At 43.1% G+C, this 22,422-nt stretch overlaps 1 protein-coding gene across 1 annotated transcript; it reads right to left on the bottom strand.

The window, feature by feature from the left end:
- Positions 1-1,717: 1,717 nt before the first annotated feature.
- On the bottom strand, positions 1,718-21,246 carry syf2 (SYF2 pre-mRNA-splicing factor). Its single transcript, XM_063034020.1, has 7 exons — positions 21,181-21,246; positions 17,853-17,951; positions 17,628-17,753; positions 14,502-14,619; positions 10,150-10,240; positions 5,532-5,630; positions 1,718-2,490 (listed from the first exon to the last, which is right to left on the bottom strand). The coding sequence occupies exons 1-7, from the start codon at positions 21,196-21,198 to the stop codon at positions 2,325-2,327; spliced, it is 717 nt and encodes a 238-aa protein (XP_062890090.1). The 5' UTR covers positions 21,199-21,246; the 3' UTR covers positions 1,718-2,324.
- Between the last annotated feature and the right edge of the window lie 1,176 nt (positions 21,247-22,422).

Below are 22,422 nucleotides of genomic sequence, written 5' to 3'. Positions count from 1 at the left end.
ACCATATACAACCCTTATTTATGTTGCAACTAATTACAATGACTACAAGAAACACAGTAGAATCAATGAAATCCAACAAGATGGACAACAACCAATATGTAAAAAAAAACAAAACCAGACCATGCAAGTACAAATGGAAAGAGAAAAAAAGAATAAAATAAATAACAAATATCCAGAACATGAGATGAATAGTCCTGAAAGTGAGTCCATTGGTTGTGAGAACAGTTCAGTGATGGGGTAAGTGAAAATAACCCCTCTGGTTCAAGAATCTATTGGTTGAAGGGTAATAACTGTTCCTAAACCTGGTGGTGTAGGTCCTGAGGCTCCTGTATCTTCTCCCTGATGCCAACAGCAGGAGAGCATGGCTGGGTGCTGAGTGTCCCTGATGTTGGATGCTGCTTTCCTGCGATAGCACTTCATGTAGATGTGTTCAATAGAGGTCTGTACCCATGATGGACTGTGTTAGATCCACTACAGTGCTGCAAAGGGACTTAGTTGTCCTTGTGCAAGATTCCCTAAAGGTTAACCTGTGATTTGATTTAGTGGTAAGGAAGGCAACTGCAATGTTAGCATTCATTTTGAGTGGACAAGACTATAAGACTAAGGATTATGTTATAGCTTTATAAGACATGCGGTGCCTAGGGTTCAAGTGAGTCAGAGGCTTTATGTGGCAGGTGCTTTAGAAATTTGAGATAACATATGATTTGAATCTTCATGAAGCGGCTTCTAAATTAAACTGTAATTCTACAGGGAAGAAAATAAGACTACCGCTGACGAATTCTCCCAAATTGTCCCTATGCAGAAGCAGAGTGGTGGGTGGCTCTGCATTTTCTTAGGAGCCCAATTTTCAAAGCGCAAACCCATAAACAGATGTTACTTATGCTCAAGAGAAAATTCTTCAAAATGGGCAAATCCCTTGTGGAAATGTAGTTTACTTGTAGTAACAAAATGGAACCTGTGTTGTACCAGACACGAGGAAATCTGCAGATGCTGGAATTTCAAGCAACACACATAAAAAATGCTGGTGAACGCAGCAGGCCAGGCAGCAGACCCTTTATCCGAAACGTCGACAGTACCTCTTCCTATAGATGCCGCCTGGCCTGCTGCACTCACCAGCATATTTTATGTGTGTTGCCTGTATTGTACCAGAGGGCTTTGCTAATAGCGTTTGTGCGACATTATGCCGATGAACCTTCAGCAGAAAGACAAGTGGATTTTGGTTATTGGAAGAATGCCATGTACACTAATTAAGGAGAATAACAGAATGTACCATCCTTGAACTCACACTGGTGTATAAGAGTGACGATGCTGTCTGTTTTTTCAAAGCTATCACCAGCTCTTGTACGCTGCTAGCCTTCTCTTGCTGCAAATAAACGCACTTATGATTGATCTATTCTGAGTTATTTGTTGTTTGTTATAAGATTTAGCAAAATGGTGCTCGACACCCTCATACAAATGTAACAAACAATGTTATCATTTCTTGAACTTCTCATCTTTTCGCATTACACCCAAAGTTCTTCAATGATGCTTGTCGCTGTTCTTGTAGTGTTTCTCTTGATCTCTGCAATTTTTGGCTTTTCTCTAATCTGCAATAGAGAACTTATTTGAGCTGGTGCTGATTAACGTACCAGCCCTGTGCAAACTGAAGTGTAATTATCATGGTCTCCAATACCAGTGGTGTAGCTTTGGACAGATATGGAATTACAAATTAGACAGTTTAATCTGAACACTTTTTAATGTCAAGATATGTAAATAGCACATAAACAGGGAACATTTTAAATGAAGCTCATTTTATCTATACAATCTGCACAAGGTATTTACAGTTAGAAAAAAAATCTGCTTTTGGCAGGGTGTTGTATCCAAGTAATCAGTTTACTAACTGATCAAAATCTTCACAGAAACCATGCATCAGATTACTAACCTGCAAAATAAACTAGCAAAAACTACCTTGTATATGTCGGCACATGTTTGAATTTAAAAATGCTCCTTAGTGATAAAAATGTCAGCTCTACTCAGTAAATCTTAAATCTTAAGAGAAACAAATGTGCACCTAAGGAACTGAGATGATACTACTAATGGCTAATATTTGTTCCTCAAAAATACAGGAAAAGACTGCATGGAGCCATATTAATTCACCTAACAACATATAAATCATATTAGTAATTGAAAAGCAAGTTGCATCCAACTGATGTGACATGGCTTCAGTCAGAGATGGATCCCTTTTTGCATGAAAGTTCCTCCAGCACTCGCTGCAAACCAGATTTACGGAGTACAAAGGTATAAAATTTAGTCTCTGCATAAGTTGTCCATACGAAGGTGTCATATTAAACAGCTGTTCCTCGCTCCAAATTCTGCTTGATCTCTGCAGTATACTTTCCATAGAAGCGTTCTGCCTTCTTATTGAAGTTGGCGTTTCTCTCATTAATATAATCAATATCAGCATCGTCATTGTAACGGCGTCGTCTGCTGTACTTGGCACGCTTCTCGATTCTGAAATCAAGGAATTTAAACTTTATACTGCTGCTTATGGCCAAGCAACACAAAAGTCTTGCATTTACACAGTGATGGTCACGTCTCCTCCAAAATATTTAAAAGCACGTTATATCTAACGAATTACTTGCTGAAGCTAATCACTGCTGAATGTGGAACAAAAAAAAATTAAGCCACAACTCCAACTGAAGTTGCACTTACTTGCTATGACACAGCAAGGTAGGTTGTGCTGGAGAATCCTACACTTCAACCTATCCTGCTGTGAGAATGATAATGAAAAGTTCACTGCTCTAAAGGGTATTTTTGTCATTTTGAATATCCCTGATATTCAGAGGCTTTTAAAAGTTTAAAAGATTATTTTCAAAAGTAAAGAAATAAATTTAGTAAAACCATGTTAGATTAAAAGCAGATAGAAAATAAACAATGAAAATATTTAACTAAACGTCACATTTAATAATGTCACTTGTAGGCTAACCATGGCTACTAAAGAAGAGACCAGATACAAAGTGCACCTGGTTGTGCAACTGAGAATGCTCTGGAGCCAGCACTGGACTCCATGGAAGCTAAAGATGCACTGAACAGCAGATGGTAGAAATTCTGAATCGGCTCCAAAGTTTTTGTACGTTGATTGAAAGATACACAATGAACAGAACAAAATAATCATTTTAACTGGGGTCGCTTGTAGTGTATCAGTTAGTGAAACGCTACTACAGTGCTAGCGACTTGGATTCAAATCTGTTGCTGTCTCTAAGGTGTGGGGTTCCTCCAGACGTTTTGGTTTCATACGGGTTAGTAGGTTAGTCACATCGGTGTAACTGGGCAACATGGGATCATTGGGCTTGCAGGCCTGTTACCGAGCCATATCTATCTCTAATTAAAAAATAAATAAATATCTAAAGTGGCTGTCAGGCTCTTGGACTACCAACTTACCCACAAGATGGCATTCCTGAATGCACAATCTTCTACAGTAATGGACTGAAGCATCAGTCTAGATATCATTCATGTTCAAGTCTGCAGTGTAACTTCAATCCACAACCTTTTGACTCCAATTTGAGAATGCTACCAACGTAGCCACAACTTCGAGTAATTTGTTAGCTTCCCAATTTGAAATAGGTTATTGGTAATGACAAAGACCATATTTTTCTTGGTTCCTTAAGATTATTATACCCAGGGGAGGGGTTAGTGCGAATAAACTCCCAATTCGTGTATCTCAAAAAAGCCTCCGAGAACCAAATCCACCACAAACACAAAGTACTCTGCAGATGCTGGGGTCAAAGCATCACGCACAACATACTGGAGGAACTCAGCAGGTCAGGCAGAATCCGTGGAAGTGAACAGTCAACATTTCGGGCCGAGACCCTTCATCAGGACTGAAGAGGGAGGGGGCAGGGGCCCTATAAAGAAGGTGGGGGGAGGATGGGAAGGAGAAGGCTGGTAGGTGCCAGGTGAAAAACCAGTAAGGGGAAAGATCGAGGGGTGCAGGAGGGGAAAGGTGAAGCAGGAACAGGAGAAAGCACAATGGGTAGTAGAAGGAGGTGGAACCATGAGGGAGGTGATAGGCAGCTGGAGGAGGGGGCAGAGTGAAACGGGGATGGGGGAAGAGAGGGGGAGGGAATTACTGGAAGTTGGAGAATCCGCCACCTGGCCTTCACGTGTGGCTTAGCTACTAAGCCTGGAGGACTGTTTCTACTGACAGGAGAAGGGGCATAGATGGGTTGCTGATGTCTTAAAACCAGCTGCTTTGGGCAGATGGGGCTTGTCAGCTGTGGCTGGCAGCTCCTGTAGGAGAAGGAAAACTCTGATCTCAAACCTCCGCTGCCTTGCAGTTATACCCACTCATAGTGAACCCTGAGGAAAAATCCAGAGCTGGAGTCCCTAAGGTAGTTCTACGTCGAGTTCAATGTCCACTGGCAACTCCTGTGATGCCATTGGTGCCAAACTGTATCGGTCTCGGTGCCAGTCCTTTGGACTCATCAGTTATCTGAAGAGGGGGAGCAGCTTGCTCTCCATATCGCACTGCCTAGGCTTGCATACCATGGAAGCAGCTTGGACGCAACATCCAAAGTCGACCCCAACCAACGGAGGAGCCTCAAATCTTTTCTGATGTACTTAGGCACTAATATTTCAATATTTGTTAATTTCACTTAATACATCAGGGATACATGGGGACCAGAGGCTGCAGTATCCCAAAGGAATGTAGATTTCCACTTGATCCCATTAGTTACATAGAATTCAAAAATACTGCGTAGTATGATAGCTGTATATTCTGACAGCTTGCTTAGCCCTTGAAGTGTCTGTAATTAGAACTTTAAAAAGGAAAACTCACTACAGCATGAGTTCTCAGAAAACGTCCACCTCTTAATGAGACGGTAAAAGAACAACCTTATTTGTTCCAGTTCAGTTAACGTACTCAAGGAGACCTACTGTGCTGGGTACCCTGCCCGGGCTAGGCTGACTTAGATAATGCATTCAATGGATTTGTTTCCTGACAGCTGTCACTGAGGCAAGAGTTGGAATTAGCTCCTTCCAAAGTTTTGGATGACTTTCTTGGCATCACAAAACAATTCCAACATTCAGAATCAGCCAAAAGTCCTGCAGGGTCAGTCCAGAAATTTGATGCACATTCTTCAGTGGTCTTAGATCAGAATAACTTGAAAATTGTGACTCTTCAAGCTAAAGGACACGTAACAGGTATGCTACCTAATTATAACTAAACTTGTCACTAACCCCCAGCAGCACTTTAGAATGCAATTTAAAAATGTGAACTTATTTGAAATTATCTAGCATTTGTTCTAGTACAGATCCATCTGTTTAATATGAACAGGAATCACTGTAAAATGATTGACACAAATTGGTAGCCAAGTAATTAAAGCAAATTTCCAATAAAACATTATTATAATTTTGCAAGGTAACCAATAGTCTCTATCAGGGTGTGTGGAAAGGAAGGTAAAACTCCACCCTTCTGCAAGATGTATTTTCCTACTCCGTGAAGTGCATCTGAGAACCATGCAACAGGCAATGTAAATTTAAAAAAAACTTACTGCTTATCGACATCGGCCACCAGTCTGTCCACTCCCTCCTTGGTAGGAACATGTGTGCCGTGCATTAGACTATTTGCAGTGGCATAGAACTCTTCTCCGCTATCCACAGGTATAAAAACAAACGTTTAGCGTGGAAGAAAGATGCTTTATATTCCCAAAATTAATAACAATAATGCAAATGTTATCAGTAATTGCTCTGTGATATGAAGGACTTTTTTTTTGTAAGCCAAGTAATCAAGTGAAGTACATAGTTGAAATGGAAATCTAAACAATCAGGTTTTATTTGTGTGTGTTTTTTTTCTTTTGCATCTGCAACATTAATGTAATGCCCTCATAGTAATGAGAGATCTTATAGAAACATATAAAATTATGAAAATCATATACAAGATAGAGGCAGGAAAGTTGTTTCCACTGGTAGGTAAGACTAGAATTAGGCAACATAGCCTCAAGATTCGGGGGAGTAGATTTAGGACGGAGATGAGGAAAAACTGCTTCTCCCAGACAGTAGTGAATCTGTGGAATTCTCTGCCCAACCAAGTAGTGGAGGTTACCTCAGTAAATATATTTACGACAAGGTTGGATAGATTTTTGCATAGTAGGGGAATTAAGGATTATGGGGAAAAGGCAGGTAGGTGGAGAGGAGTCCATGGCCAAACCACTCCTGCTCCTATTTCCTATGTTCATTGTATGACGATATGTGCACGTCTTACCTTTCAGAGATAACTACACTCATTTGCCCCATCATTGAAATGTTCCCGCAACCAATAATCCTCACTTTAAGGACTCTTTATCTCATGTTCTCGTTATTTATTTATATTCGGACTTGCACAGTTTGTCGTCTTCTGCATGCTGGTTGATTTTTCATTGACTTTATTATAGTTACTATTCTATAGATTTGCTGAGTATGCCCACGGTAAAATGAACCTCAGGATTGTATATGGTGACAAACTGTACGTATACTTTGATAATACAATTTACTTTGTACTTTGCCCTTCTGCTACTGAAACCCTCTCTGACTCCTTTGCCAGGCTTGATTATTAACGTTTCCCCTTCTTCACCTCTGTAAATGAGCTTAATAAAACTAGCTCCTACTTTGTACTGAGCCACCTCTGCATCCAAAACATTTCAAATTCTCATCCTTTACTCACTTGTACCCTCATCCATCCCCACCTATGTAACTTCTACCAATGTGGGTTTCTGTTTCATTGACTCATCCCAACGTCTTTGACCCATTTAGCAGCCACCTAGACCAAATTCCTCCGTCTCTGCTGTTAAGATTTAGACACTGTCTTAATATTTCCTTCTTTGTCAGGCACCTGTTTTTCTGAGTATGGGTTCAGTGCTGAGGTATCGACTGGATCTGATTCCAGGGAATGAGGTGGTTAAAGTGGTTAAGTACAGGTTTCTCTAGGGAAAGGTTTAGGAGATGGCTATTGAATAGCATAAAATTAAGGGTTAGATATAGAAAAGGCAAAACAGCAAACCAGAATAAAAATTAATTAATTGGTCAAAGGCCAGTTTCAAAAGGACAAAAGTCCATCAACCCAGTAAGACAGACAAAAAGGTGACTGGGAAAATTGTAATAAAACAATTAGGGAAGAGGTGGTTGATGTATAGTTGAGGTACATTCCCAAAAGGAGTAATGAAGAACAAACAAGTCCAGAGGTCCAGAATGTTTAAAGAGATACAGTAGATTATAAAGCAACAAAAAACATGTCCAGGCAAATATCAGGCTGATCATAGGGGTTGTGACAATACATTGAGAGGCAAGGAAGGAAAATGAGAAAAGGATAATTGCTAAGATAAATGCGGATCCCAAGATATTCTATCAGCACATAGAAACATAGAAAATAGGTGCAGGAGTAGGCCACTCGGCCCTTCGAGCTGCACTGCCATTCAGTATGATCATGGCTGATCATCCAACTCAGAACCCTGTACCTGCCTCCTTCCATACCCCCTGATCCCTTTAGCCACAAGGACCATATCTAACTCCCTCTTAAATATAGCCAATGAACTGGCCTCAACTGTTTCCTGTGGCAGAGAATTCCACAGGTTCACCACTCTCTGTGTGAAGAAGTTTTTCCTAATCTTGGAGGGGGGGGGAGGAGGGGGGGAGGGGAGGAGGGGGGGAGGGGGGAGGGGAGGAGGGGGGGAGGAGGGAGAGGAGGAGGAGGAAGAAGAAGAAGAAGAAGATCTTTAATGTCATTGTTGTGAAGCAATGAAACACAGTTCAGCAGCTCAACGTTTTGCAGCATGACAAAGAATATATACATAAAGTAAACTCTAAAACCTCAGGAGTGCAGTCCAAAATTAATAATACATGGATGGGAGGGTAGGACTATTGCACACCCGCCACTCCTGGAAGTGTGATGCATTTAGCTGCCGCCGTCTTAGGAGGGGGGCAGGAGAAGGGAAGGGGGTGTTATACATTTCACTGCTTGTGGGTAGAAGCTGTTAAGGAGTCTCTTTGTTTTCAAACTTAATGCTCTGTATCTCTTCCCAGAAGGTAGAGGGGAAAACAGGTGATGTCCAGGATGAGTGGGATCCTTTGAAATACAAGTAGCCTTCTTCCCCCTTTATCCTCAAACTGTGACCCCTCATTCTGGACTTCCCCAACATCGGGAACAATCTTCCTGCATCTAGCCTGTCCAATCCCTTAAGGACTTTATACGTTTCAATAAGATCCCCCATCAATCTTCTAAATTCCAACGAGTATAAGCCTAGTTCATCCTGTCTTTCATCACATGAAAGTCCTGCCATCCCAGGAATCAATCTGGTGAACCTTCTTTGTACTCCCTCTATGGCAAGGATGTCTTTCCTCAGATTAGGGGACCAAAACTGCACACAATACTCCAGGTGTGGTCTCACCAAGGCCTTGTACAACTGCAGTAGTACCTCCCTGCTCCTGTACTCGAATCCTCTTGCTATAAATGCCACATACCATTCACCTTTTTCACCGCCTGCTGTACCTGCATGCCCACTTTCAATGACTGGTGTACAATGACACCCAGGTCTCATTGCACCTCCCCTTTTCCTAATCGGCCACCATTCAGATAATAGTCTGTTTTCCTGTTTTTGCCACCAAAGTGGATAACCTCACATTTATCCACATTAAATTGCATCTGCCATGAATTTGCCCACTCACCTAACCTATCCAAGTCACCCTGCATCCTCTTAGCACCCTCCTCACAACTAACACTGCCGCCCAGCTTCGTGTCATCCGCAAACTTGGAGATGCTGCATTTAATTTCCTCATCCAAGTCATTAATATATATTGTAAACAACTGGGGTCCCAGCACTGAGCCTTGCGGTACCCCACTAGTCACTGCCTGCCATTCTGAAAAGGTCCCATTTATTCCCACTCTTTGCTTCCTGTCTGCCAACCAATTCTCTATCCACATCAATACCTTACCCCCAATACCGTGTGCTTTAAGTTTGCACACTAATCTCCTGTGTGGGACCTTGTCAAAACCCTTTTGAAGATCCAAATATACCACATCCACTGGTTCTCCCCTATCCACTCTACTAGTTACATCCTCAAAAAATTCGATGAGATTCATCAGACATGATTTTCCTTTCACAAATCCATGCTGACTTTGTCCGATGATTTCACCGCTTTCCAAATGTGCTGTTATCACATCTTTGATAACTGACTCTAGCAGTTTCCCCACCACCAATGTTAGGCTAACCGGTCTATAATTCCCCAGTTTCTCTCTCCCTCCCTTTTTAAAAAGTGGGGTTACATTAGCCACCCTCCAATCCTCAGGAACTGGTCCAGAATCTATATAAACAAATGAAGGACAACACATGGAAAAACGAGGTCTTTCAAGAACAAACTGGAATTTGCACATGGATGCTGAAGGCAGTATTAGGGTACTAAATGATTAGCTTGCATCTGCCTTAGTGAAGAAGGAGCTGACAGTTGAGACACCAAATACATTAGAATTGATAGCATGGAAGCATTAGAAAAGTTGGCTGAACTTATGTGTTGTACGTTACTTCCTTGTTCAAAATAAGGACCAAGGATGAGCCTAGAAATGGAGGCCAGTCACTTTAACCTCAGTGGTCAGAAAGCTTTTAGAAATATTGATCTGGAACTGGATGAAAAGTCACCTGGAGGAAAATTGATTAATTAAGGCAAGTCAGCGAAGACAAATCATGTTTAACCAATTTGGTAGAATTCTTTGATGAGGTAATGGACAGTTGACAAAGGTAATGCAGTCAGTACACGGAGGTCATTCTTACCGAAACCTAGAACCTTAGCTGTTGTTTGTCCTTTGTACCTTTTTAATCATTATACTGAACACGATCATGACTGTTATTAGATAAATATTCACAAACCTGTTCACTAAATTTAGCATAATCAATACCAATTCCAACATGAGCAGCAACCTCAAAGTACCGAGAGACATTTTATCCTAATTCAAAGTGGTATATGAAGGCAATCCTATATTCAAAAGTGCAGAATAATCCCTGTGCTAGTAGCTATGAAACTTCCCATTGTACATCTGCAGACTAAGTGGTAATAATCGGTTCTCCACCACTCTCACATTGCATTTTCACCCTTGCACAGAGAGGAGGACGAAGATCAGAAAATACATTTTTAAAAGTAACTCACGCATCATCCCTTTGCTTCTCATATTGCTCCATATCTGGTTTAATCTGCTTCACCAGTCTTTGATACTGCCGGAACTGAGCAGCTGCAAAGTCTGAAACCAAAATTAAAAAGCATTCAGCAAATACCTTAACATCAATATATTCCTCATTTTATAAAGAAACCATGTACATTTGACGTTGCAGTGTTTGCCGAGCTAGGCAATTAGCTTGCAAGATGAGGTGACATCCTCAGTGTGCAGTTGTTGGTGTCTCTCTCTGGGAGTGCTCGTGTTTACATAGACCCCTGTTTGCTTGCCTCGATCTGAATGGCTACCCCTTCAGTAGCCCTACTGGCTCGTGTTTTTTTTTACTTTTAGGGGTTCGTAGATGGCGTCTTATTTCGATATAGTCGTAACTGCTGGTACAGTACACAGTAAAAACAAGACAACGTTTTCCAGGACCGTAGTGCTACATGAAACAACACAAAAACTACACTGAACTATGTAAAACAACACAAAAACTACACTAGACTACAGACCTACCCAGGACTGCATAAAGCGCAGGCATTACAATAAATAATAAACAAGACAATAGGCACAGTAGAGGGCAATAGGTTGGTGTCAGTCCAAGCTCTGGGTATCGAGGAGTCTGATAGCTTGGGAGAAGAAACTGTTACACAGTCTGGTCGTGAGAGCCTGAATGCTTCGGTGCCTTTTGCCAGATGGCAGGAGGGAGAAGAGTTTGTATGAGGAGTGCGTGGGGTCCTTCATAATGCTGTTTGCTTTACGGATGGAGCGTGTGGTGTAAATGTCTGTAATGGCGAGAAGAGAGGCCCTGATTATCTTCTCAGCTGACCTCACTATCCGCTGCAGGGTCTTGCGATCCGAGACGGTGCAATTTCCGAACCAGGCGGTGATGCAGCTGCTCAGGATTGGGGGGTGGGAGATGGACTTTTCTCAGCCTTCGCAGAAAGTAGAGACGCTGCTGGGCTTTCTTTGCTATGGAACTGGTGTTGAGGGACCAGATGAGATTCTCTGCCAGGTGAACACCAAGAAATATGGTGCTGTTAATGATCTCTACGGAGGAGTCATCGATGTTCAGCAGAGAGTGGTCACTCCGTGTCCTCCTGAAGTCAACAACCATTTCTTTTGTTTTGTTCACATTCAGAGACAGGTTGTTGGCTCTGCACCAGTCCATTAGCCGCTGCACCTCCTCTCTGTATGTTGACTCATTGTTCTTGCTGATGAGACCCACCACGGTCATGTCATCGGCGAGCTTGATGTGGTTCGAGCTGTGTGTTGCGGCACGGTCGTGGGTCAGCAGGGTGAACAGCAGTGGACTGAGCACACAGCCCTGGGGGGCTCCCGTGCTCAGTGTGATGGTGTTGGAGATGCTGCTTCCAATCCGGACTGACTGAGGTCTCCCAGTCAGGAAGTCTAGGATCCAGTTGCAGAGGGAGGAGTTCAGGCCCAGTAAGCTCAGCTTTCCAATCAGTTTCTGAGGAATGATTTTCTTGAATGCTGAACTGAAGTCTCTGAACAGCATTCGAACATACATGTCTTTTTTGTCCAGGTGGGTTAGGGCCAGGTGGAGGGTGATGGCAATGGTGTCGTCTGTTGAACGGTTGGGACGATACGCGAACTGCAGCGGTCCATTGAGGGGAGCAGCAGGGTCTTGACGTGCCTCATGACGAGCCTCTCAAAACACTTCATGATGATGGATGTGAGTGCGACAGGATGGTAGTCGTTGAGGCAGGACACTGAAGACTTCTTCGGCATGGGGACAATAGTGGCCGCCTTGAAGCACGTAGGAACGACGGCGCTGCTCAGGGAGATGTTGAAGATGTCAGTGAGAATCTCAGCTAGCTGGTCTGCACATCCTCTAAGCACTCTGCCAGGAATATTGTCTGGTCCAGCAGCCTTCCGTGGGTTGACCCTACACAGGGCTCTCCTCACATCAGCCACGGTAAGACACAGCACCTGGTCATTTGGAGGAGGGGTGGTCTTCCTCATCGCCACGTCATTTTCTGCCTCAAAACGAGTGCAGAAGTTGTTTAATGCATCTGGGAGGGAGGCATCACCAGCACAGGCAGGTGATGTTATCCTGTAGTTGGTGATGTCCTGAATGCCCTTCCACATGCGCTGCAGTCCTGGAAGTGGCTGTGGATTCGCCGGGCGTGTGCACGCTTTGCCACTCTGATGGCCCGAGACAGGTTGGCCCTCGCTGTTGTTAGGGCTGCCTTGTCACCTGCTCCGAAGGAGTCGTCACGGGTCCTCAGCAGCGCATGCACCTCCGCGGTCATTCATGGCTTCTGGTTAGCACGTGTAGTGATGGTCTTGGCCACAGCGACATCATCGATGCACTTGCTGATGTAGCCAGTCACTGATGCTGTGTACTCCTCTAAGCTGGTAGAGTCGCCATCGGTTGCAGCCTCCCTGAACATGTGCCAGTCAATGTGCTCAAAGCAGTCTTGAAGAGCAGAGATGGCTCCTGCTGGCCAGGTTTTCACCTGCGTCTGAGCTGGTCTGGAGCGCCTGACGGGCGGTCTGTATGCTGGGATTAGCATAACAGAGATGTGGTCTGAGTTACCGAGGTGGGGGCAGGGCTCTGCCCGGTACGCGTTGGGAATGTTTGAGTAAACAAGGTCCAACACGTTCTCCCCCTCGTTGCAAAGTCCACGTTCTGATGGAATCTGGGGAGCACCGACTTAAGGTTTGTGTGGTTAAAATCTCCGGCGACAATAAACAGTCCATCAGGGTGTGCGTTCTGCAGTTCGCTAATAACCCCATACAGTTCACAGAGTGCCTCCGTAGCATTAGCGCTGGGGGGAATGTAGACACCGACTATAATGACAGTGGTGAATTCCCATGGTAAATAAAATGGTCTGCATCTAACAGTCACAAATTCCACTAGCGATGAGCAGTATCTTGAAACCAGCACAGAGTTCTTGCAGCATTCCGTATTGATGTAAACACACAAGCCACCACCGCGAGTCTTCCTGGAGAGAGCTGCATCCCTGTCTGCTCGAAACAAGACGAGCCCGTCCAGCTGAATGGCGGCATCTGGGATTCCGTCGGTGAGCCACGTTTCCGTGAAAACATACGCACAGCAGACTCTGTACTCCCGCTGAGTATTTCGTTGGGAGTCGGATGTAGTACAATTTATTGTCCAGGGAGAGGACACTGGAGAGCAGAATGGATGGGACAGCTGGCCGGCTCCTGCCCGCTCGCCTCGCTTCCACTTACGACGTCCCCACCTCCGGCCACCGGCATCAGGCGACTCCGAGGACTGTAGGCTCGACCCCCTCAGCAAGCCGAGGTCGCATAATTTAACCAGCAGATCTTCATGAAGGTTTGTTTTTGGACGATCTCTGTACTGTAGCAGTATCTGGCGATGGCAGATAGTTGCTCTGTTATCCATGTGCCCTAATCAAAAACTGTGCCTTAAAATTGAATTAAAAAATTAAAGTAACACCAGATCCGAAAGACCGCTGCTGCTGTGCCGTGCGGCCTGCTGTTTGCAGAGTTATCAGAAGAGAACCACACTTCTAAAAAATTCCTGTGCCTGCTTTGCGTTTGCCAGCATCAGGACCTCCACAGTGTCCCAGTTAAAGTGCTCTCAGTACATGAAGATCGAGAAGGACACCACTTTTAACTGGGACACAGTGGAGGATGTCACCTTGCCTGCAAGCTAATTGCCAACCTTGGCAAACACCACAACATCAAATGCCTCAACCAATATTCACCACCATTCTAAAGCATGTATATATTAAACAAGAATATTCTTTATTTTTATCTGTGAAAATGTGGTCTTGGCAAAACTACTACTTAAGATAAAAGCAATCCAGTGTCTATGCATGGATGGAGTCAGCGGAAAACAAAAACAGACAGGGTTTCTAATTCTGATTCTTACCCGTAGCCTCTATTCAGTAAACACAAGAGTTACGCTAGGATTCATTCAGTGTCTGGAAGAATTCACTCAAATAGATCATATCAGAAACCATGGCTCTAAAAGTCAAAACCTTGAGGAAGATGCAATTAGTGGGATTACTTTTTCCCTCCCCCTTAGGTGTAACAACCAACTTTTAAATCAGATGGAACAGCTGGGAGCCAGTAAGCTGCCTTCTGGCATATAGCAATGCATTCCAATCTGACCTTTCTGATTACATTTGATCTTTTGGAACATGCTGTTTAGAGATGGTGGCCAAGAACACGCAGCCATAATCCCCTTACCTCACCCACACTTCTAACCACATAAGTGACAGGCTAATTCAGATATAATGAACTAGATTTAACACCGTGACCCAACTGACCAATGCTAGACAGGTATTTATTGAGTTTCTAGCAGTTGTGTGACATTAAATAGACCAAATACCTGAAAACCCAGGATCTGCATTTTTCTTCTTTTTCTTTCGCTCCCACCGCTCTGCATCATCAGCACTAATTTCTAAAAGCTTAATTCGTTCATAATCTTCACCCTTTTCCCGACACTCCTACAAGGTTAAGAAGAAACTAAATAACAATCCCACAATTGTAATACACAATACCCTCAGGCTCAGTTACTCCGAGATGCAAATACAGTACTGTGCAAAACAAACAACCAGAAACACACACACACACACACACACACACACACACACACACACACACACACAGAGTAAATCTGGAGCAAAGGATGCTAGCAATGGTGAAGGTAGAGTCCCAGGAGGGGTGTGGGACAGATGGCAGAGAAGGAGTGCCGGGGCAGCGGTTTGATACGAGTGCAGACACACCCAGCTCTGCAACACCAGGCATTTGATTCCAAACAATTGTTGTATTGATCATTAAAGAATGTCTCTCTGGTGTGGTGCTTCTCTCTCCCTTCCCTTTTCCCAAGTGTGATTCTCCTCTCCCTGTCCTCTTCCCACTCTCAGTCCGTGGTAGAGACCCATATCAGAATCAGGTTTGTCATCACTCACATGTGTCATGAAATTTGATTTCTTTATGCAACAGTAGTGCAGTGTAATACATAAAATCACTACAGTCCTGTGCAAAAGCCTTAGACACCCTAGCTATATATACCGTATATACGCCTGTCTTTTGCAGAGTGTTGTATGTTGCAATAAATTATAAGGACAAATATATACATAAAATTACATTCAAATGCTAGACTGGACTTTCCCTGTTGATTCAAATGATTTTAATTTAATTTTATGCTTTGCTGAAAGAGATGCTGCAAGGTTAGATTTTAAACAAAATTATATTTCCTCTTCGCAATACCAAGAAGGATGGTACTTAAATCTCATTTGTTTGCAAGTGGGTGGATCTGAGCTGCAGTTCGTGAAGAGAGTGCCTCTGTTGATGGTGCTGTTGGGAAGGGAATGACCCAACATGGATCCAGAGAAGTTGAAGGAAAGCTCCTACATTCCAAGTGGTGTACACACACACACAGATACTTGCTCTCCTTGGGCGGCAGAGGCCATGGGCTTGGAAGGTACCGTCGGAGCAGTCCAGCGGACTGTGATGCATTTAGAAATGGTACAAACTACTGACAATGCGTGCTACTGATGGAAGGTATGAACACTTAGGGTGGTGCACGGGTTACCAATTAAAGTGACTGCTTTGTCCTGAATGGTCCCGAGCACCGCACTCATCACTCATCCAGGCAAGTGCAAAGTATTTCACTGCACTACTTTCTGTGCCTTGTGTTGTGATGCTACTCACTGAAAGAGTTCGACTAGAGACACAGCTAGTTGTGGGGCACAGGGTTTCATCACCATAGCCTATTAACTCTTCCACAGCTCCTTGCTGCCTATCTCCAATAGATTCTGCCTTGTTACTTTCACTTCTGCTCTAGAGTTCAGTTTATTGGAAGTACATCAAATACATTTGTTGCCTGTTACCTATATACTGGATCTATTATAAACATCCTGGTGTCTCGTATTCTATGAGATGTTGAACTAAAGCACTCAACTACACATCAAGGTTTCCTATTTCTGCAAATAGTAAGACAGGAAAATCCAACGGCAAAATATCTGGTGAGCTCAGAAGAAAGATATGGCATAACCAATCCAATTCCTAAAGAAGTGTGGTTTCCACAGGTTGAAAATCTCCAATTGTGCTCCAGTGCCTTTGTGTCCCCCAGATATTGCACCTGGAGCTTCAGAACTCAGAATTTCTTTGAACTAAAGTCAAAACTATACAAGCAAATGTAGGGAGTCATTTTGTGATTGAAATATTCATCTGTAAATCCTAGAAACTACGCTAATAAAGAATGTTTCCCCAGTCTTCAGGGAAATGTAATAATAATCTGCAGCCTTTGTGTAATCATTCGTTCATTATATGCCATGTCCTATGACATGAGTGATCACGGACTTTCCATAACCATGATTGTTCTTGGCATAGTTTTCTAAAGAACTGGTTTGCCATTGCCACCTTCTGGGCAGTATCTTACCCAAAATACCACATCCAAATTCTGCCAGCTGTAGAAGAATATAACCCTCCCCCCATCCCAGCTAATGCAATGAAACATCAATCTCTAATGAGCTCAGAGTGATAGAAAATTCAAAACCACCTTATTTTTAGACTAAGCAGAAGAGATATATTATGAAGCAAAAGAGAGACTGTAGATGCTGGAAATCTGTATCAACAACTTTATTCTGGATTTCTTCATGGTGCTAATGAAGGGCCTTGGCCCAGAACGTTGACAGTTCATTTTCCTCCATAGATGCTGCCTGCTCTGCTGAGTTCCTCCAGCATTGTGCACTCATCCACATGTATTGCTGTGTCCTTGCTCAGCACCGTCATTACTGCATCAACAAGCATGTTGCAAATAATGGTGACTTGCTAATTCTTTTGAATCTTTAAACTTTTGCGTAACATTTAAGATTTAAATAATGGATGAACAAAATATCTTACTGATTACTTCAACAGAAAATCTGCATAATTTATAAAAGATATATTTCAGAGATACTGATATTGCTTGGGTGGTGGGGTGGTGATATGCCTCTACCAAGGAGGTGTAAGGTGCTCCTTCCCTCTGCTAGCCTGCAGGTCACCCTTAGGAAAGGTGTAGCACCTGTTTAGCACACCCCCACCCCCCGGATCAAGGTCATGTGAAGTCATGGGAGCAAGTGGTGGATGGTCATATGAGCAGCCAGTGCCCATCACAAGTTCTGGTTATGTGACTACTGACGCCAGGCAGACAACCTCTGAAGAGTATTGATATTGGCTAGGGTCACCCATCTTGTAAAGACACTACCCCAAAGAAGGCAATGGCAAACCACTTCTGTGGAAAAATTTGCCCAGAGCAATCACGATCATAGACCATGATCACCCATGTCATATGGCATGGCAGATAATGATGATGATGAATTATATTGTCCAATTACAGAAATGCAGAGTGTTTTACAGCTTAAGACAAAGGGCTACTAACTTCATTTTATTTCAGAAATCTTATTTCTGAATCCTAAATGTTTTACAGTGAGCTCTGGAATCAACTTTTATAAAATAATTCAAGTACCTTTTTTTTCTCTTCCACCTTTAGCTCCCATTCCAGTCGTGCTTTTTTGGCCTCCCAGTTGGCTGGAAGTTTCAACAGCCTGTCCTCTTCTGTCACTGCTTGGTGGTTCAATTTCCGAGATTCATTCTGCAAATAAATAACCAGTCATAAATTCAAGAATTCTCAATGAATCTGGTACTGCTGCAGTCCACCTTTAGAATGTTCAACAGGATAAATATTTCTCACCCTCTTAAGATGGAGATCACGGAATTTCTTCAGTCTTTCTTCCCGTTTCTGTGCAGCTGAGGTCTCACCCTCTGCACTGCTGCAAGGGGCATCCTGCACCTGTGGTTGTCAAAAGAAAATGAAATTCTTATATGTTCAAATTTATTTCTCAAAATGAGAATTACTTTGCATGTTTTGATGTAGAGGAGACTATGAGCATGAACTAAGTGTTTACTGAAAGAAGGAACTCATAGAATTGAGCTGCTGAACTATGGAGGGAAGCTGAGGGAATAAGGCTTCAGATCTGATGGCATGACAGAATTTTTTTTAAAAGTAGGTTTAGATGGAGATAGGGTCTGTCATTAATTCGGGCAAGGTTTAATAGAATGCCACAGCTGGGGATTGAAGGCTTTTTGAGGGCTGGAAAGAGTTTCAAAGGTGGGATGGAGGAGTTTCTGGGTACACGTTTTAACAATATGATGGACCCAATTATAATTTCCCTGGCACTGGTTCCCCTGGCCCCCATCACTCATTTGATGCCCTGTTCTCATCGCTACCATCAGGAGGGTTACAGAACCCTGAACCCTGATGATTCAGGAACAGCTTCTTCCCCTCTGCTCTCCGATTTCTGAATGGATATTGAACACATGAACACTACCTCACTACTTTTTAAAAACTTTGTATTTTTGCACTATTTATTATCTCACGGCTTTTCTCTATTATCATGTATTGCATTGTACTGTTGCCACAAAGATAACAAATTTCATGACATACGCCAGTGATATTAAACCTGATTCTGAAATATTTACAAGCATACAGTTACAGCCCTTCAGCATTAACTTTGTGGGTTTTTAAAATAATGTTTAAAAACATCTTTCTACTCTTAAAACAATTAGGTGTTTTAGTTTACTTTCTGAACCGGATATTAAAATAAGTTAGAATATCAATTGCCGGTGGTGTAGTGGTACGCGCACCCGGACTTCGGGACAAGAGATCTCGGGTTCAAATCCAGCCAGCTCCCTACACGCTTTCCATCCCTGATGGGTTGGAGCATCGAACTAGCAACCCCGCTTCATAAAACAGACAATGCTAAAGAAAATGGCAAAGTTGCCACCCGATGCGCCAAACAAGGCGCTGGGAGGAACTTTACCTTTTTCTATTAATAGAATATGAATATATTATAGTAATATACTGACACTTAATATTTTAACTGATACACTCAGCAATTAACAATTCTGCATATTGATTGGAAAGAATATACTTTTTTTTTGCTTGCCTTTCAGCTGCCTCAATACAGACATTTGATATTCTATTTGCAGCGTTTCAATTATTGCCAGCTTGCACAAACTACATTTTCATCACCAACTCCATCTTCTCCCTGGTCACCACTCAGTCTGAACAAGGATATTTGCAACCCGCCAGCCAGAATTACATCCATTTTTGGCTCAATTTCCTCTCCATCATGAAGATCTACCTACCACCGTAACTTCGCCCGTCCATTTCCCTACCTCAGGTTACGCGCTTTCAAAATCTTAAGCTGTCCTTTCATTACCTTTATGCAAAGCTCTTCTAATGTTCTTCTGGCCTCAAAAGGTAGTGGATTCTGCCTAATACATCACAGGTAAAGGCCTCCCAACTACTGAGCACATCTACACAAAACGTTGTTGTAGGGGGGTGTAGGAAGGCAGTATCCATCGTCAGAGATCCCCACCACCCAGGCCATGCACTTTTCTCGCCGCTGCCATCAGTTAGAAGGTACAGGAGCCTCAGGACTCACACCACCAGGTTCAAGAACAGTTACTACCCCTCAACCATCACGCTCTTGAATAAAAGGGGATAACTACACTCACTTGCCCCATCACTGAAATGTTCCCACAACCAATGATCTCACTTTAAAGACTCTTTATCTCATGTTCTTGTGAGTTATTGCTATTTACATTTGTATTTGTACAGCTTGTCACCTTCTGCACTCTGGTTAATCTTTCACTGATTTCTCTTTTATATAATTGCTTAGTGTGCCCACAGGTAAATGAATCTCAGGGTTGTATATGGTGACATACATGTACTTTGACAATAAAATTTACTTTGAACTTTGAACATTGATAATCATAAATCCTGCGATGTAGCCTGCGCAGTAAGCCATATCATTTCAATCACGTGAGCATCCATGACTCAGAACTGATACCAATCCATTTTCATCCTTTTGCTTAAACCCTTGAATTATTTAATGTTTCTAACTCCTGCCGTATGACTATCTGAGAACTCTATGTTCCTTCAGCACTGTCCTGGGGAAGGGGGTTCTGGTGCACTGTCAACTCCCAACTAACAACGACCTCACACTATTTCTTCTTTATCTCACTCCATAACCCACATCTTTCCCTTCAACATTCACTGTTCGGTTCATAACCATTTAAATTCCTAACTTCTGGCATTTCTCCATCCACCAAAGCCAGGTTTTGTATTTTTTCCTCTTTGCTTAATGCTTGACTTTCACCTAATTTTCATGACATTAATACCATGCCTACGACAATAAGCCTGCGCTTGAACTTGATCATTGCCCTAATTGCCCCTTGTTTGGTTTCATGGCAAAAGTAGTCAAATTACACCATCATCCTACCATGGAACGTTTTACATTACATACATGGAAGTTGGTGTCGAGCAATTACGAAGTGTGACGAGAATCACAGAAAGATCATAACTCTACAGGCCTAATGCTGGAAGGTGAGGTTCAACTGAGGAGTTGTTTGAAACGGACGGTCCCAAGCCCGGCTGCGAAAGAGGGGAGGGTTGTGCATGGGGCTAGCAAGCCCATCCCGTAAAAACACAGCCCTACAGAAACGCCAAAGGTCTCATTCCTGGGAGAGGAAGGATCTTTGAAGATGGGCGGCACCAAGGGGACAATTTGAAAGGCTGGCCCAGAATAGAAGATTCCGTCGAGCTGCTTGCTGTCGGCCCCAGTAGGGGTGATGGGTTTAAGAAAAATAAGCTGATAAGATACAAGCCAAATGTGTTAAAATTTCTTCTCTGATTTCTTATTTACATCTGGGAGCACCGACTATGTTATTGCAAAATGAAGCACTGCTGCAATTAACATTCAAGCCCATTTTCTTCAGGCATCCTCGCTTGGTTTACAGACCACGGCAATGTTTTTCTTCCATCGCACCCTGGCGAACAGTTCACATTTATTCGGCCTAACAGCTAAGGGAGGTTTAACGCGATACTACACGCTTTTGAGCTCTGACGGCTGAACTTCTCCGCCCTGCCGCCCACTGCTAACACAGGCACACAGTTTCGTTCGTAAAGCCCGTGATGAAGCCTAAATTCCGGACCACCTTCCCCCGACGCTCACCTCACAAGCCGCCGCCATCTCAGGAGCTTCCGAGCGACGTAATAACCAGGCGTCACCCACCAGTTGCCGTCCTCCTTGGCGCAGTAGATTGACATCACTGCGCGTTGCCATGGTATTCGGCTCTTGTTCTATTGTCAATGGGAGGGAGGTATCTATGGTGCTGTGGCCTAGAGAGTTGGTCGGCCCTCCGCTAGGGCAGTGTTTAGTCTGAAAGGCAAAATTCCAAACAATACCTCATCTGAAAGAAAAAAAGAGTGCTGGAAGTACTCAGATGATCGGGCAGCAGCTGTGGGGGAGAGAGAGTTAATGTTTCAGAACTAAAATAGTTAAGAGTTAGTCCTGGTCATACTTTTTTGATCCCGGGGGAAATTGGTTCGTACTATAATCTACTGAGTAGATGTTTTATTTCGTATAACGCATGTCTATATCATTATCGTCAAAGTTCAAAGTAAATTTATTATCAAACTGCATATATAGACAACCCTGAGATTCATTTTCTTGCGGGCATACTCAGTAAATCCACAGAATAATAACCGTAACAGAATCAATGAAAGACCACACCAACATTAGCAGACATCCCACCTCTCCCGGAAGTTCCGGGAGCCTCCTGCATGTTAATAGTGGCTCCCTGATGCCTGCAAGTTATATACAATATCCCAGAAATCAATTTTTTGAGATCGAGTGAGAGAAAGCAAATGAGAGCGACCACGAGAAAGAGTGAGAGCACGAGAGCGACCACAAGAGAGAGAGCGCGTGACATGGCAGGGTGTTCCAAAAAAAAGGAAAATATAAAATGTACGTCTCCCCAGACTACCCCTAAAGTGTACCCCCGCCTAATAGGGGTCAAAAATAATGACAATGTTGCTTGCTGTACTGATTGCAACAGTGACTTTTCTATTGCCCATGGTGGATTAAGACTGTAAAAGACATGTTGAGGTGAGTTTAACAGGTGTCATTCATTCATTAGACAATAGACAATAGACATTAGCATAGCTAATGTTATTTAAACTAGCTGGCTAGCTGCTAAGGAGCTACTCTGTTGCAGACATCCCACCTCTCCTGGAAGTTCCAGGAGTCTCCTGCAAATTGATGGTGCTACTTCCCTGAAATGAGTTTTTGCAGGGTGGGATGTCTGCATTAGAGTTCAGCCAGTGTGCAAAAGACAACTGTGCAAATACAAAAAGAAAGAAACAGTAATAATAAATAAACAATAAATATCAAGAACATGAGATGTAGAGCCCT

Source organism: Mobula hypostoma, chromosome 26 (genome assembly GCF_963921235.1).
Source record: "Mobula hypostoma chromosome 26, sMobHyp1.1, whole genome shotgun sequence".
NCBI classification, from domain to species: Eukaryota; Metazoa; Chordata; class Chondrichthyes; order Myliobatiformes; family Myliobatidae; genus Mobula; species Mobula hypostoma.
Note: the sequence above shows the minus strand (reverse complement) of the source record. Positions and strands in the feature narration are given on the sequence as shown.

Coding starts and splice junctions, on each gene's coding strand:
- syf2 (XM_063034020.1), bottom strand. Junction 17,754..17,852: donor GTGATCTCCATCTTAAGAGG/GTGAGAAATATT, acceptor ATTTATTTGCAG/AATGAATCTCGGAAATTGAA. Junction 14,620..17,627: donor AGGTGGAAGAGAAAAAAAAG/GTACTTGAATTA, acceptor TTAACCTTGTAG/GAGTGTCGGGAAAAGGGTGA.